The sequence below is a fragment of the Blennius ocellaris genome (assembly GCF_963422515.1).
Source record: "Blennius ocellaris genome assembly, chromosome: 7".
Classification (NCBI taxonomy): domain Eukaryota; kingdom Metazoa; phylum Chordata; class Actinopteri; order Blenniiformes; family Blenniidae; genus Blennius; species Blennius ocellaris.
Genome location: NC_137656.1, coordinates 11,398,465 through 11,415,907, shown reverse-complemented (window position 1 = coordinate 11,415,907; position 17,443 = coordinate 11,398,465). Strand labels below are relative to the sequence as shown.

Here is a 17,443-nt window from a genome sequence, read left to right as displayed (position 1 = left end):
TTGTCACATGTGACAAAAGGCTTGTCACCCTTACCTGATAGCGTTTGAACACCCTTTATTCATGTGATGGCTGATGGGTTGGGGCAGGCTGAGAAGCCTCTGTGTGTCCGATTCCAGGTGATCTTCTTTCTCTCCACTGTCTGCATCCTCGTCATCCACCTCGATGAACTCCACCCACGGCTCATCTTGGTAGAAATCTGGCGCGTAATGAGGGAGGCCACCAACACCTCCGCCACTCAGGATGAAGTTCAACTCGTCCAGTTTTCCCTTCTGCACACACACACACACACACACACACACAAAAGTTGCACACAGATGTGTGCAGCAAAGAAGATGGGGAAAGTAATGTAACAGTCTGCCACGGATCAAGGTGAACCCAAATGCAAACTCTGACACAGATCAGGTATTCAAAGAGTTTATTAAAAAACAGGGGGCTGATCCAAGGGCGAGTAGTCAAAGTCCAGGCAGGACTAAATAAACACAGAGAGGGAAAAGGGCTTAAGTACACCAGGGAAGACAGAGGTGAAATTCATCAAAACTAATCAGACACACAGAGGGAGGGTAAACAGGAAGGACAAGTGAACAGAATGCAGACAAGACAGGACTTCGCAATAAAAACAGGAAGCGACAAACAGGTCTTGACAGAGACACAAAAGGGACTCTTACACAGTCTATATGTAATATACAAATGAAATACAAATAATGACAATAATATAAAAAATTAACACTGAACAAATGGTTTTTTGATAAATATAACTATACAGCAGTGTGAGTCATCGGATGATGTGAGAATAAAATCACAATTCACTGTGTTTCACCTTTGTCTTGTTATGAAAGAGCAGCATTGTTGTTTTAATTATTCCAATGATGATTTGTTTTCTTTTTTTTGAAGGATCAGGCATTTGTTTGTGTAAATAAAGCTCTTGAATGCACCACCTGACAATATTACGCCCACAGCACTGAACCAAAACCCTCATCATGTTGTAGTCATCCTCTCATTGTCTATTTACTTTTGTACAAAACATTCATACATTCACACAATTGTATGTGCTGTCTGCAGTGAGCAAGTTGTTTTCAAGATTCACTCTTGATAAACAATTGCATCTACTCGTTCATAAATTCATTAATAATGCAGTCATTATTCCCAATGAATGTACCTTTAACAGCTCAGAATCGATGCCTTTAATTTTGGGCGCAGGAACTGGAGGCAACAGAACCATCATTAGTCTGCAATGATATGAGAACATGACATGATTAATGTGCTCATAGTTTTCAATACTTGTGTGTCTGTGTTTGGGCACATGTGGCACACAAAGTGGCTCATTTGACACTTGCAATATGAGACTGTTCCTACCTGTGCTGCTGAGAGATGACTATCAGCATGATCATTATGAGGATGCCCACAATCCCAAAAATAAGAACTAGTGTGAGCGAGGCTGAGGACACTGAAAAAATACATCAAAACAAAACACATTTTTGTCATTGTCATCGTTAAAAAGAAAACTACAGATCTTACATTGTTTCTGCCCTAAAATATCAAGTCAGACATATTTTTTTTATTAATTTAAGAGCAAAACTGTCAATGTTTGCTTACCTAATGGTACAGTCTCCCCCACTTGAATGAAAATCGATTCACTGAACTCGCCAAATTTAGTGAAGGCCTGCATCTTCGAGTGAATGTGAACTTCATACACTTTTCCAATGTTCAGACCGTAGATTGTCTGCTTTGTATAACGCTGAATCTCCAACTGAAATTTAAGGACATAAAATGAAGATGAATTAGTCAAACTGAAAACGGCAGAGTTTTCAGACACATCAAAGCCACGTGAGGAAAACGCGGGGGGTCCAAGGAGTCCATGCTTATTTTTGGAGCATGTAGCTGTGACCTTTCTGAAGGTACAATTGTGGAGCTATTTCAGATATATTGGACACGGAGCATGCTGGAACATAATGGAAGGGTCTAAAACAGTTTCCAAGGTTGAAGTCGCTTGCCAAGCTGTAATGAATATCAGCCTGTACAAGGTCCCATGGCCTCTGACCTACAGATCCCTCCCTTCACTTCCTTCAGAGAGGCAGTGTTTTCTCAGAGGACCTTTCTCTGGGTTGCCAACAAAGCTATACTGAATTTTAGTCATAAGCGTTCATGGGGGAGGGGAAAGGAAACTTGAAACTCTGCCTCTGTGACCTACCTAAATTTTACTATTAGGAGAGTGCATGCATGTTTTCATCTGTGAGAGTGTATGCATGTGCAAAATGTGATTTTTGTAAACTTTTGAAAGTGAGATTTCTATAAGTCGGCTAACTGTATGTGCTTAAAATCAAAGCCTGCTGTGAGGAAATCAAAGAGCGGAACTCACAGCTTCCCAGTTTGTGGTGTTTTTCTCTCTGTACAGCATCTCATACTCAATGCGCATCCAGCCCACCCGGACATCTGCAGAGGGTGGGGGCTCCCAGTTGACCATGACATCATAACTTAGCCCAGAAGGACTTAAATTCAACAGGGTCCAGTTTAAGAGCACTGGTGGATCGGGTCGAACTATCAAGAAAAGCAAAGGTTCAGAACAGAAAACAACAGAAAATATTAATTGGTGGTACAATGATGCAGAGATTCACTGTCTTGCATGCATGTTGTTGTTGTTGTTTTGTCGTCATTTTACAACTTTTCTTATCTTTTTTTCCCATTTTGTTTTAATATTCTTGTTTTAAGACCCCCTCGCAAATGACATGTTACATCTCAGAGGGTTATCTTCTTAATAAAGTTATTTGAGCTTGAGCTACATGTATAACGTTTTAAAATAAATCAAGATGTTCAGGACAATGCCAAACATAATCTTAACAGTGTGATGTTTCAATCTTTTGACTGTATCTGTTTCCTCTACAAAATCTACATGTACATTTTTCACATCTACTTTAACCTGAACCAGACTGCAGAATGAGAGATGAATACTACTTATGTACGACACATCAGTTTAAGTGGTTACAAACACAACATCCAAATATATTTACTAAAACACATTGATGTCAACGTGAGCACAGGACAAAAAAGTCATACTTTTCCATGGTTAAAATATCATAGAGCAGATGACAGTGCTATGTGACACTTGGCAGTTGTTATCAGCAGTCTTCAAGATAAAGACTGACAGAAATCAGAATATTTATAATGTGAACACTGTATGTCATGCTTGTTCTGATATTGATGAGCATGTGCCATTTACCAATTTAGCTGATATGCAAAAACAAGTACGGCTTCCAGGAAATGTTCAGCACGCGTGGGGGGGGGGGGGGGGGGGGCTACCATACTATCAATACCATTTTATCAGTATTCCAAATTCTGAATAATAATAATGGAAAATCTCTGAATACATTTATGAAGCATTCTGTCACAAACGGTCCATATTCTGAACGTGGAGAGCACAATATGTTTATTGGGTTTATCTAATGTAGCCTGCGTGGGAAAGATCATAATATGTCTTCAAATCTTGGCTACCAACCAATGTTCTCCACAGTGAAACAGTCGTCCTCATTGAAGTAGGTGGTGTTGTCTTGACCGCGAAGCTGCATGCAGTAGGTGACCCAAGTAGATGTGTGGTTTCGGTCAAAAAAGCACTCTCTCGCTGAATAGTTATACTCAGGACACTCCTTCCATTTGCTGGTGGGATGGCTGAAAGAGTAACACAGCAATGAAAGTAGGACAAATGAAGGAAAGCAAAACACTTTTGAAAATCTTTGCCATACAATGACAGTAGTGGGGTTTTTTCTATTTCAAGACCCACATAAAGGTCAGATGAAGTGATACGCAGGCCACACAGCAGCTTCACCAACATGTAGGTCAAGTGGCATATCACAAGGTCATACAGATAGACAGTCTGCCGTTCAATTTGTTTATCATTTGATTGAGTGGCCAGGCTAAAATCGATGTTTCTCTCACTCAAGTAATACTGCCGATGCAATCAAAATCAGTAAAAGGGAAGAAGGCAGATTAATTGATCAATTCGCTGTGCCGAGCCGTCTGCGTGGCAGAGCTGGTGACGTCGTGTGTAAATAGCGTCGCAGCGGCGTGACGGGCCTCTTGTTCTCAGAAGTATTGGACTCCAAGGCAACCGTCGATCACCTTTTGATGACGGTAGTTATAGCACAGTAACTGTGAGTCTGTATGACAGTCTATTTGAAGCTTCTCATCTTTGACCAAAATGTACGATATGGATATTTTACTCACTATTTCTTTAGGTAGAAGACTCTGAGTGCTCCGGGGGAGGACAGGTTGTGAAAGGTGCCTGGACTCCACCAACAGCGGAATGTCACCTGGTCCTTCGAAGAGCAGTCAATGAAATGAGGCTCATTGGGAGCTGAAAGAGGGTCAGGCACAGGTTAAGGTTGGAGACATGACAGACAAAGAAAGTCACTGCATTAAGCTAATCAATCAATCTTTACTAATAACTTTCAACCCTGCAGGGATTTAGATTTTTGCTGCTACAGTACTGAGAAAAAACAATTCCAATTAACCCCATTCCTTCTGCAACTATGACCTCAGCAGATCGACATAGTGACCTTACTCACAGCAGATCCGAGAAGGTTGACTGCAGCTTAATGTAAACCTCAAGGGGTGAGAGCCCACGGGGCAGGACAAAACAACTCAAGTTCAACAGCCCTTGGAAAAACAGAATGCCTTTTAAAGAATGTGCTGGTTTTGAGCTTAGATTATTACACGTTACACCAACAACACGATGACCATGCACTAAAATATAGAAACCATGAATGTTTTTATTGTATGGAATATTACATTTAAAATATTACAGCAACTCAAGCCGACAAATGAGTCAGGTTGCTTGCAGATTTACTTTTTTTTCAACATACTGTACTGCACATACAGTTAACCCATAAATCAACATCATATAGTCTCAGTGGCGGAGGTTCAGACCTACACATATCTAATGAAAACCATAACTTATGCAGCACTGCTCACACACGCTGGCAGGACATTGGACTACGTTGCAGTGTGGACATCTAACATTGGCTTCTGTTACATGTGAAATAATAGAAAGATGTGCACACAAGTGGAACAAAAACAACTTATTTGACAATAGGGTTGTGTTTCGTGAGATTTTAATCATTGGGACTTTAAAACTTTAAAATTGGGACTTTAAAAACCTGCCTTGTTGATCACACACTTTTGGTACAATTCTTTCCCCTTTGCCCCACAGTGAAATACTGACTAAGCTATTTCCACATCTCCCTTGGCACCCTGTCACCCCTCATCATTGGTCCCTCCCCTCTCTCTCCTGTTGCAGATCAGTTTCTCATCGAGCACAGAGAGCTAGAGTTTGGTGCAACCATAAATAAGCAGCTGAAGGTACCATTGATTTCTGCTCTACCCACACTCCCCCCGGTTCCCTCGTCTCACTGGCTGCATTGTAAATCACGCCCAGACCCACAACATACACATGCTTCAGAACACAAGGCAAAGCATTTAAAACGTGTGAGAGCAGAACATATTCTTAACATAGTTTAGGAGCACAATACAAAATAATGTCCTTATTGCTCTTCTGTGTAAAGTATCCGTGTCTTCCGTTTTTTGTCCTTTTCGATTCCAGATTGTGACTTCCGGATTGTGCATCAGATACCACCGCCTTTGGACATTTGAATAAACCTGTATGAGTCTGCTTTTGGGTTCACAATGAGTTGTGGCAAATGTTCGCTACATAAATTCAGATTGCTTACTTCAGCATAACAAATAATGTACTAACAGCATGTGCATTCGTATTTGATTTACTCAAAGACACATACAACTTAACAAAAAAAACCAAACAAACAAGTAAACACATAAAACCACAAACACAACACTTGGAATTCCCCCAAGTGCAAGCTTTAATTACTTTGTTTAGTTTCCATTTGATGCCAGTAAAGGTGCATAACGCACTGCATTCCTACAGTTGTGCTTTTTCCACCTTACCTCCCTTCATCCCCTTGCACTCTGTCATGGTTCCCAGAGGTTTGCTGCTTCAACCCGGCCTCCTTCCCCCACTCTACAAATTCCAGCTTCCACCATCAAAGGGTTTTCTTCAGACACCGAATGCAAGGAGGACTTAAAACCACAAAGGGACAGGTTGCTGATATTAAGGCATTACATTGTTTAAAAGTAACTCTGTGGGCTGCAGATTTCATAGAAAGGGACAAAGCGCAACACAACCACAACAATTCTTTAAAATACCTTCTGTAATCTTTCATTAAAAGACCTAATATTGCATCTTTGCATCCACTGCAGCATGCAAATGTTGATATTTCCATAACCTGTGTTAATCATAAAATTTAGTGACAAGTTGTTTTTTTTATATCAAGTTACATCACAGCTTTTATATAAGTTGAGGGGGAGAAACTTGAAAATGCAAAGGCTGTTGTCTCTATAATCAGGGTCAAATGGAATTCTGTTCTTGCAAAAAAGATCTGTTTGCATTTTTTTAGCTATACTCTGAAGTGTGCCAAAGGTGAAAGGCTGTGCAGCCACTCCTCAAAGGACTCATGTTCTTTTCCCCAGTGTCTCTTTATTCACCACAATGTCATTTTAACAGTACAGAAATAGCAAAAAGGAATTGTTCAAGTTGTAACTGGCATGCCAACTAAGAGGCAATGTCACGATGTATGTCATTCATTACTTGCCAAACTTTTTCAGGGCTGTGCTCGCAGTTCTGTACATGCAGCAATATATAACCATCCATCACAGCGTTTCAGTGATGGGAAGGTAAATCCTGTCTGTGCCTGTCGGCTGCTATTACATGATCAGCAAATTCAAGCCCTCAGCTGGAAATAAACGTCACATGTAGATGTAAGATCTTAGCGGCAGCTAGTTCCCATATTAGCTTTAGCCCTTAAGATTTAAAATCCACTAAAAGGGCTAAAGAAAGCTTTCTGGCCCCGGGCTTTCTCACCAGCTGTAAGCAGGATTTATCAGTGATCGTTATTGGGAAAGGCTTGCCGGTAATGAGGAGCGAAATGAGGCTGTGGCAATATGAATTACCACCCTTTCCAGCTCATTTGCAGATTGAAGTTAGTGTTGACTTAATTCACGCTTCACAAAGCTGCTCAATGGACAGAGGGGGGGGGGGACACAGGAGGAGAAGACAAAGTTTGTCAAATCCTGTGTGAATGCATGCCAATATAACTTCAGCCTCATAGGATTCAACTATAGATTGTCCTTAATGAATTCCACATTTTGAAATGGAAATAGGAGCATTGGTTTCATGTTGAAGGCAGAAATGCAGCAGAAGCAAATCCAGTTTAGAACTGTAGGGCATTGTTGATCTTTTGAAACTGGTTCTGCCAGAAAAGGTTCACAAGCATTGAAGGTGATCTATTATGTCAAAGGTATCGTCGAAAGAGACGTTCCCCAGAATTCCATGCAAATGAACTCATAGGAACATAGGAACAGTATGTAGTACAAATCTTAAACTGTTTAAACCTCTTATCAGTTTCGCTGACAGCACAGTGGTGTGGTGGTTAGCACTCTCATCTCATGGTAAGAATGCTGTGTGTTACACTGAGCTAGGCTTTTCTCTGCAGAGTTTACAGGTTCCCCTGTGCATGTGTGGATTTTTTCAAATGTATCCTGGTTTACAAAAACATGCATTTGATACTACATTTGTCATAGGTGCCCATGACCATCTGCCTCGCTGTGTTTTCTCTACAGAGGACTGGCTGGAATAGATTGAGTTTGAAGATAGATGGAGACCCTGACCTAGGAAGTCAATGTCCAAGTGTTTCAGAAAACATTCTTGCAAGGCTTTGATAAAAAAAAAAAATCTCCCCAGTTGAATTTGACTCTGCTTGCTTGGCTAGGCATATTTTCATTTGTCCAGGAGGCATCTCAAATCAATCAGGTCAACTGGCCTTGTTCATATGTCTTGGAAGATATTCTGTTTCTTACCTTACCTTGACGAGCCACCATTTTTTTTTACAAATCAGCTCGTTGTTTGGACAATTGACAGAGGTGATAAAAAAAAAAAACAACAACAACAGACCAGGGAGCTAATCATCAAAACAGCAGGGTTGAGTTAAGAGAAATTTTCTGGTTCATCAGAAAACTGCAAATTTGCTTTTGATGATGTTGTTTTTATTGTTGCAGCCGACTCCAACTACCTGAAGAGTACATGATTCCTGTATTTTTCTGTCAACCAGAGCAGCTCAGGCAACTCCAAGCAGCTTTTTTGTACCATCCACCATCTCTTCAGGGCACACACACCATCAAATTCTGACAAAAAAAGATGATCACTAGAATACATTTCTGTACATTTTCAGTGCTAAAAGCCATAATATCCACTCTACCCTGTGTTCTGCACTTAGTCCACTTGACCTGACCACAGAGTCACAGTTTAGTATCTTCCAACCTCTCTTCTCCTTCCTCCCTGTCTCTGAGCAGAAGATTCTGCACATTGTCAGGAAGATGAAGCCCACCACGTGCACTCTGGACCTCATTTCATTTGACCTGTGATTGAAATGGGACCTATCTATGGTGTACCTTGCCTTTTGCCAAATATCAACTGGGATTGACTCAAGTCCCCCGCGGCCTTTAGTCGATAAAGTAGCTGTAGAAGATGGATGGCTGATCTGGACTTAATTTTCAGAAGCAGGTTAGGGTGTCAATTGAAACATTTTTTAAATTTATATTGTGACTCTTACAGATGATATCTATTCTCCAATCAATGCAGATTTGGTTTATTGTTGTAATTTTCAGTATTGACTTGTTTTACATGTCCAAACGCAGGGTGTACTGATTTGAACACAGGTCCTAACCTCACTTGTGCTCACATTTGTGCTCCTGTTCCCTGCTGACTTCTGACTGTCACCACAACACTGTTGCCAGATATTTACTTCTTGCAACTCTGTCACCCTCAGTGTGTGTATTTCTGTTATCCAGATGGAGAAACTGGCAGCACACACTGACACTGTGCTCAGAGTAAGAGTTTGTACACACATGCCAAACCCTATGTTAACACACACGCATGCACGCACGCATGCATGCACGCACACATGCACGCATATATGCACGCACACAGGAAGTTGTGTTATTGCACATGTTGCAAATGAAAAGAAAAAATAGGCAAATGTAAAAATTCATCAAAATAGAATTTCATTATACTCCAAAAATGATTTCACAATCCCTATTCAAACATATGTGTTAGATTTTCTGAAGGAAAGAAACTCAGCTAATAGGTAGTTTATGTTTCTTTACTTGTACCCCTTAGTTAATGTGGTTTTGCAGTGAGTCATGCAGCACAGGAGTACAACAAATAAATAATAATAAAAACCAAAAAGAATGTCAATGAATAAAAAAAATATGCTAACTAAAAACTGGTAGGACACCAAAAAACTGGTAAAAATTTTGATAAAAAGTAAGGTAACAGGCACCATCGATAAAATGAAAAACATAGTTCTGAAAGAAATTATGCAAAATGTGCAAAGATCCTGTAATAATGCAAATACTAAATTAGGATGCACAATCCCAGTCGAACATATGATAGTGTTTCAGTGTGTAGTAGTGACCACGAATTAAACAAATAGACTATATTGCAGTTGTGAATGTTGCAGTCATAATAAAATGTGACATAGTGTGCTGCAGAGATAACAGACATGCAGATTTGAGTGGATGAGAGCAGTCATTTCCAATATCACTGTACAGCACTTTGTGATTTTATCTGTGAAAAGCGCTTTATAAATAAACTTTGCTTACTTTACTTACTTACTATCAGTAGTCTTTGTGCACCTGTTGACAGTACAGGGACGTTGGCTAAAGCCGACTTTGTGATCAGATTGTTGGACCGTTTCACCATTTGATTTAACCAGTTTCTCTCTTTCAGGGACATATTTCCAAACAAAAAAACAAGTCAGAAAGTCCAACAGTCTTTCAATAGAGTCCAACAACTGATTTAAGGACCCTTCCGCCATTTGACCGAGCCAGAATGGAAAACAAGTGGGCCAGAAGAGAAGGGGAGAAAGGTGAAAGACTGCAACAAGATACAAACCAGGGAATGTAAACAGGTGATATAAATAACTGCCAGCACGCACGAGCAGTTTCACATGTAGGTGCGCGGACGCACACAAATACATATGCACTAAACTTACACCTTCAAAACAAGAACTGACAAAGAATATCAAAGTGCCATTGTTCAATTGCTTGAATGCATCCTGCTTTTCCTCCTAGTAACACAACAGGACACATGGCTTTTCTTCTCCTTTAAAGTTTGGAAGGTCTGGATGACAAGAGCTCAGTTCACCTGATCCTCATGATTCCAAACAATGTTTAGAGCTTTGAAGTCTATCTGACACAGGCTGATGTGTTTAACCATGCAGTGACCCCGTCAGCTTATTCTGCTCCCAGCAATTTATTAGCTTGAACTAATGACGTTAATCACTTCTAATGCCACTACAACCCACAAAATTGGCTTAGTTATAGCGTATCATGTCCAAGTGGGAGTAAATATATATGAGTGCTGAGCATCTGGCGTATAGTCTGGAGACCTGACACCTGGAAAGACGTGAGACTTTAGCAGATTGTCACAGGTTTGAGACCAAGTAATGTTGCATCTAGCTGCTGTGTGTGTGTGTGTGTGTGTGTGTGTGTGTGTGTGTGTGTGTGTGTGTGTGTGTGTGTGTGTGTGTGTGTGTGTGTGTGTGTGTGTGAGTCCTCACACTGCGGCGTGAGATCTCTGGTTAAATTATGAGTCAACTCCCTCTGTAGCTGTTTGTTATAAGTGACACTCCAACTAAATCAATCCAAAAGAGCCTGTATCTTTTATGGAATGGCTGCCTCCACTGGATTCCTGTAGACAACGGCAATCCTGACATCATGTTTGCAAAAAGTACTCTTTAACAACTCATACCCCTCATTGCATGAACAATTATTTCTTTTATTGCACTTATTCACGAGATTGAGTTCCACATGTGTACTATTTCTTTAAGTGGTCATTTGAGGCATCATGTGACCGATCAATCTCTCTCCCTCACACACACACACACACACACACACACACACACACACACACACACACACACACACACACACACACACACACACACACACACACACACACGCGCATACATGCATTTGTCTCGTTACAGACTGCCCATTGTGTTAATGCTTCATTTTAAAAGTTTTATTGCTTGTTTTTAAAGCACACCTCAGCCTTTCCCAAAGGTCCATTATTGGCCAGCTCACCCCTTACACACTTGTATCACTCCAGACCAGCTGTGCTGTCAAGCGTGAACCGGCATGTAAGTGTTAATTTAGAGCTCTCTTACTCTAATATGTTATTTTTTCATTTTCTTTTTCATTTTACAGTCAGTTTATTATTACTCATCTTATTGCTCATCTTTGTAGCCACAGTTTGTTTATTTGTTTCATTATTTATTAATTTTAATGAACACAATGAGAGAGCTCATTTTCAATTTCAATTAATTTCAAACAGTCAACTTTTTTGCCATTTTGATATCATTATACATCACATTAAATAGTTCAAGACTTTTGTTTTGTTTTATTGTTTTTGACTTTGGCTTGTTGATCAAGGAAAATTAAAACATTGTAATATATGAGATGACATGTTTTTTTTTAACCTTCATTTAAACTAGGTCACATTATTTTCACAATTAGTGTTTTAAATACACTTGAAATATTGATTGTTGTGTCTGTGGAAATAATTAATAAAACAATTACATTTTCACTGAAATTCTAATCAAATTCGTCAAGATGCTTCTGTAAATTTAAGGCATCATACCTTAACGTCACACTTTAACATTACACACTAAGAGTACTTTCACAAATGTAAGAAGAGTTGATAAAGGAGCTACACATACATAACATAGTAAAAGGTATATTACAAACATGTGGGATCGTGAGAAGTTCATAGGTTCAAGTTCAGACTTTTACAACAAAAATTATTTAGGGGGGGGGGGGGGGGGGGGTTCTTTCAATAGGACTGTAGTTTCCTTCTACAGTCCAAAGAAATGCATTTCAGGCTAAATACTGTATTTAGTGTAACAAACCACCCAGTCATCAAATGTTTGTGGCTGCACGTTCAAGCTGAAATTGTGACTGCTGTTGTATTCTGTAGTTTGTGTTGCAAACACACCAGTAGCTCTGAACATGATCTTGACTTGACTTTTAATACTTTCTCAGTGGTTCGGCAGCTTGGCTGCTTATAAACAATATATATATATATATATATATTTTTTTTTTTTTTTTAAACTTGCAGCTGTTAAACTGAGATAATGTTGCCAATTCAGATCCATTTGTTGTTGATTCTGCATTTTTACATCAATCTTTCCATGACACATAATTTCACCGAATGTGTATTCTCCCACAGCTCCCACCATCTGCAGTATGCATTTCTTTCGCCTGCTTTTTTACGTCTCCAACATTGTTGGTGTTGTTGGCCTGAAGTCAAACAGTGTTTGACTTCAGGCAAAGTATCCCACATGAGGCCCCAAACTTCACTGCTCACACCCACTGCTCGTCTTTGAAGCAGATGTAACCGTAGCTTGTGTGTACAAGACGGGCAGACCCAGCCTCTGTACGGTTACCACTGGTTACCACCTCTGTGGCCAAGAACACAGCCCGGCTCAACTGGATCAATCTCTGTGCTTGAGGAGTGAGTCCTCCTGAGACACACAGGGCAGGCTGCAGGAGAGGGGAAGGAAAAGTGTGTGTGCATGTGTGAGGAAAGATAGAGTGAAACACTGCCTATAACTGCTCCTTTAACATTACAGGAGCATCTACTAACATCGACTCTCGGCTTGTTCTGTGGCTGACCTGATAATGGACATAAAAATGCGCCAGAAAGACAATTTGCGGAAGCTTTTCTGTGCAACAACAGGATTATTTTGAACAAGCTCAATGTTGAGGATCACTCACTGAGTCAACACGACAAAAACACTCTTTCTAACAACTAAATGTGCCATTTTTTAAAAATGTGGAGCCAGTGTTGTTGCTGTTGGTTGAGCTTGAGAAAGGCACAAGCTGCATGTGTTTGCTTATGCTATCACTGGCCGTGCTGTGTTTACAGATGTCTTAACGGTTGTTGAGGAAGTCCGGAGCCACATCGCCACTGGAGACCATTTTCACATTTGAAGGAAGGTAGAACCGTTGAAATGTTTAGCGCATTGACCTCACCTGGGTTATCATTAGCTTGTCTGAAAACCTTATCAATAGGTAAATACAATCCAAAGAGACAGACGTTTGGTACAGTTTGCTCGCTAATGCAACGTCAAAATTCCTAAGGGTAAAGACACAGCTCAGAACTCGGCCTGTTTGTACAAAGTACTTAACTGCACACACCCTTTTGTTTGACATGAGAATATTTACAGGCGTATTTAGATGTAACAAGAGGTAACTGCAATTAAATCCTCTTTATGTGTGACTATCAAGTGATAACTTTGATATAAATGTATGTGCAATTTGCTTTACATATCCTGAAAGTAATTCAGAACTTGGTGTTTGGAAATTATTAAATGTGTGCTGCTGCATCATCTCAAGGCACTAAAATGTGAGTAAATAACAGTAACAATGCCCTGCTGTCTTCTCTGTTCCTTTACCAGTCATACACTTCTTTGAAAACCTCAAAAAAAAAAAGAAACAAAAACAAAAGCATGGCTGATGTGCTTCCAAAGGAAAATAATGACAGTAATTACTTTATTATCAGGATGCCAATGTGGTGTTTAACCATGATCACTTAATCCAAATGATAATGTTTACAGTGTGTCCATCCAGATTAGCTTCACACCTTGCACACACAAGACAGTTTGTGACAGCATCCTTGACACAATTTTGGGAAAATGCAAGAATAAAAAAAAGAAAAAAAGAACAAAAAAGATAAAGGTGATCTTACGAGCCATTCCAAGAAACGGTTCCTCATTACTGTCATTAAAGTAGTCTCTTCTGGGAGAAACAGATTGGTCCAAACTCCCTCTGGCTCGACAAGATAGAGCTTGTAAGTCTTGCTCTTCCTCACAAGTTAATGTTTTACAAATCTGGAAAGAGTACTCAAGATTTTGTAGTGAAGTACAACTACTGCTACCTTTCACAGATACTATGACTATGAACGCTGCATTCAGGCTTTTGAAATTAAATGTTCCCAAAGGTTTTGATAAAAGTAGCTACAGGAACTGCACATCTAATAATCGTGTCCACCATAAAATCGCCATGAGAATGGGATGAAAAGAACAATTTCTATGCACCATAAAGCGACACACGCTTTGGTGCTTTAGGCAAGTCAATCACCACATCTCTATACCCAACATTATCCAAGAGACTTGATTCAAGTGACTGTTGAAGGAAGGTGAGGAAAGATACAGATTAGAAAAGAGTGGGAAATGGGATATGTATGTCAGTGAATACATTTTACACAATGGTAACAGGAAAATTCTCAGCTGGGAGAATAAAGTCATTAGGTATAAAATAGCAATTTAGTTATAAAAACACAAATTTATATTTACAATGTGGGTATACTCAATAACAGATTGTAATTTTATAAGTAATAAAAGCAGATTACATGATCTGAATTTGGAAAAAAAAAAAGTGCCTTGATTATAGTGTTTTGAGTATTTTTAAACCACTACTTCCACTTTTTTAAGTAACCAGTTCAAAAAGAATTTGTAAAATAATTAGTTTCACAAATTATGGCTGCTGAAGCCTTGATTCATTCATTAATCTCAGAACAGAAAGCTGCAGATTCACAAAGAACCATAATAAGCAAATCCAAGACCAATTTAACTGAATGAATCTGAGTGCGAGTCCACAACATCAGTCAGTCAACATGTAGTTATTAACAATGGCCACGTTCCTCACAGAGAAAGCACACCACAGAAACAGGGAAAGAACTGGGTTTGAGCTACACTTGGCAGAAAAAGACGAGATGAGCTTGCATTCTCCGGCAGATTCCAGTGCTATATTTCCAGCTGTTTTTCACTAAACCCACACAAAGAACAAAGTGTCATGGCTAAGTGCCAAACTATTGCCCGGTTCCAACATGTCAGACAATATGGCTAAACTGCTCATGAAACATTGATTTTGTACTTTGCGTCTGCCTATAAGTGAGTGTAAAATATCCTCTCTCATGTCACAATGTATATTATTTTTACACTCAACGCTTAAGGTCATATCCTAAATCGGGAAGGTGAACACCGCACAACATTAAATGTCAGCTGTATCCAATATGTTGTAGATGTTTATGCAGCAAAAATGAAGATGATAAATTAGCCAATGCTGTCAGCTGCACTATTAATAACTTAAACCACGTTCAAACCGTCTGATAGCATCCTGATCCACACCACCAAACAAAGCACTGCAAATACAGAAGAGATGACAATTGGTGTTCATGTGATAAGTGCATGTGCAGAGGGCCAAATCAGAATCCACATGACAGAGCCAAAATTCCCCCAGTGTTTTCTCCAGGTAATGAGCGTCCTTTCCACTCTGGAAACAAGTGCAGGAGCAGCCAGACGAGCCGTCCAGAGATGGTTTAGAGATTTTCTCAGGTCTCTTTCTAATGCCGTCTGGCTCAGCTCTTACAAGCAATGAGCAGATGCGCCTAAGAATACACTAGCAGGACAGCGGCTTGCCAAAATGTATATTCAAGGATGACTTTCGTCGCGTTCCCAAATACTTTCAGTGTCACGAAGTGCACACACGTTTAAGTAGAAGTGGACAAAGGTTGAACTAGTTCCAGGAAAATAAAAATGAAAGACAGAAAAAACAACAACCTGTTACATAATTTTTGAACAAGACCTTTAATAACTTGATAAATGATATAAACCATTGCTTATTCCAATACAAACTGATCATTCCTACTGAAAATAAATTAACTATTTCTGTGGTGTTGAAGTTTTAAGTCAATCCAAGGAGGTGGTAGTAGGTATTCATCAAAGGTTTTCCATATGGCCCTTACCAAAACCCAAGTCACACAAAACAAAACAAAACAAAACAAAACAAAAAAAAAATCTCAGCTTGAATTTTCCACCAGTTCACTTTGGAAGGGAGACGCAGGCAGATGCCTGAAATCCACAGTCCATTAACTTCATTTTGAAGTAAGTCAAGTCATCGTTATGCAAAGTGGAGCTGGTCCATGAACAACAGAAACTTTTAAAAGAAAATCGCTGCACATCCATCTTCCAGACGCAACCGTCATAAACTCCAACTCTGGAATGCAGACACTGAACCCACCAAACAACAGGCAGTAACATATTTCTCTTAAAGAGTAATAGAGGCATTTTGACGAAGGCGACAACAGAACCGAGCCATTCATTGGGGTTGGTGTTAGAGCTTCCCTCGTTCATGTGCTGTCTGCTCACAGGTAGCCCAGACTTAAAGTAAATAACACATTTGCAAGCCAAGGCTACAATGTTTAACAACTTGTAATTCCAGTTGGGTTATTATAGTTTGTTTTAGCCAGTTCCATGTGCTGCAGAAATGATGTAATAAAACACACTGTTCTTGATTTTTAAATTTGCGATCTTGGATGTCGTTTTGGCTTTGAGGCTTTAAGTGCTAAATTATTTCAAACTCTGGGCCTGTTTTCTTGTCCGCAGCATTCTTTCACCTAATTATTTCAAATGGTTCAGTGACAGCTGGATTAGCTGGCTGAACATCCTGCATCGTCCTGTCCCTGGACTTTGACTAAGACTCCCCAGCCGTCTATTTGCCCCGGATCGATTGATCGCTAACCTGTTTGACAAGCCAAATCAGGAAAGTGCGACGTTTGCTCAACAGTGAACCTTTCCACATCTATATCCAAGCAAACAGAATTCTGCAACTGATGTCTGACATAAGACGCGATAACACGTGTCAACAGCATGTTGCGCACAAACACGCTAATATCTGATGATGTGCATGTAAACAGTCTGAAAAACTGTCTGGCCAGTGATTAGGCATCACCCCATATTATTCTCCCTGATTAGTTATCTCGACACAAAGCCACAACGCTGACTTTAACGTACCTGTTGATATCACGTTGTCCCCGTCAATAAGAAATGCAGATCCTGGAGTGGATGTCCAAACCAGGGAGGAAATAATGAGAAGCAGCACAGGACCGGAGCAGGGCAGCCAGACAGCCATGATGCTGGAGAGACACAGAGGAGAGAATGAGAGCGGGACAGAGGCACCGTGATTATTATCATCAGAAAGAAACTCCATGATGTGCCCTTGTGGGGAAAAAAAAAATCTCTTGTATTTGTCTCTGTCTGGCTGACCGGTGAGCAGATATTGGGTTGCCATTTATTTGCACCTGGTGAATATGAAATCTCGGATAACGTATAGTGTTTATTGATCATGCCAGTTTGCAGATGCAACATTAAAGGGATTATGTTTGTGTTTCAATCTGATTGTACCGGTTCTGCGTTATTTGAAACAATTTCATTAAAGTTCTTATTTCAAACAGCACAGGTGTATCCCCAAAACTTATAA

At 39.9% G+C, this 17,443-nt stretch overlaps 1 protein-coding gene across 1 annotated transcript in view; it reads right to left on the bottom strand.

Moving 5' to 3' along the window:
* The window catches only part of ghra (growth hormone receptor a), a 31,530-nt gene that overhangs the window by 5,758 nt on the left and 8,329 nt on the right, over positions 1-17,443 (bottom strand). Inside the window, exons 2-9 of the mRNA XM_080499129.1 lie at positions 16,978-17,099; positions 4,217-4,346; positions 3,492-3,661; positions 2,358-2,536; positions 1,595-1,748; positions 1,355-1,445; positions 1,158-1,227; positions 35-270 (exon numbers count right to left, since the gene is read on the bottom strand). Coding sequence (XP_080355255.1) covers positions 35-270; positions 1,158-1,227; positions 1,355-1,445; positions 1,595-1,748; positions 2,358-2,536; positions 3,492-3,661; positions 4,217-4,346; positions 16,978-17,095 — 1,148 coding nt within the window. The 5' untranslated portion in view covers positions 17,096-17,099. The remainder of the gene's footprint in view (positions 1-34; positions 271-1,157; positions 1,228-1,354; positions 1,446-1,594; positions 1,749-2,357; positions 2,537-3,491; positions 3,662-4,216; positions 4,347-16,977; positions 17,100-17,443) is intronic.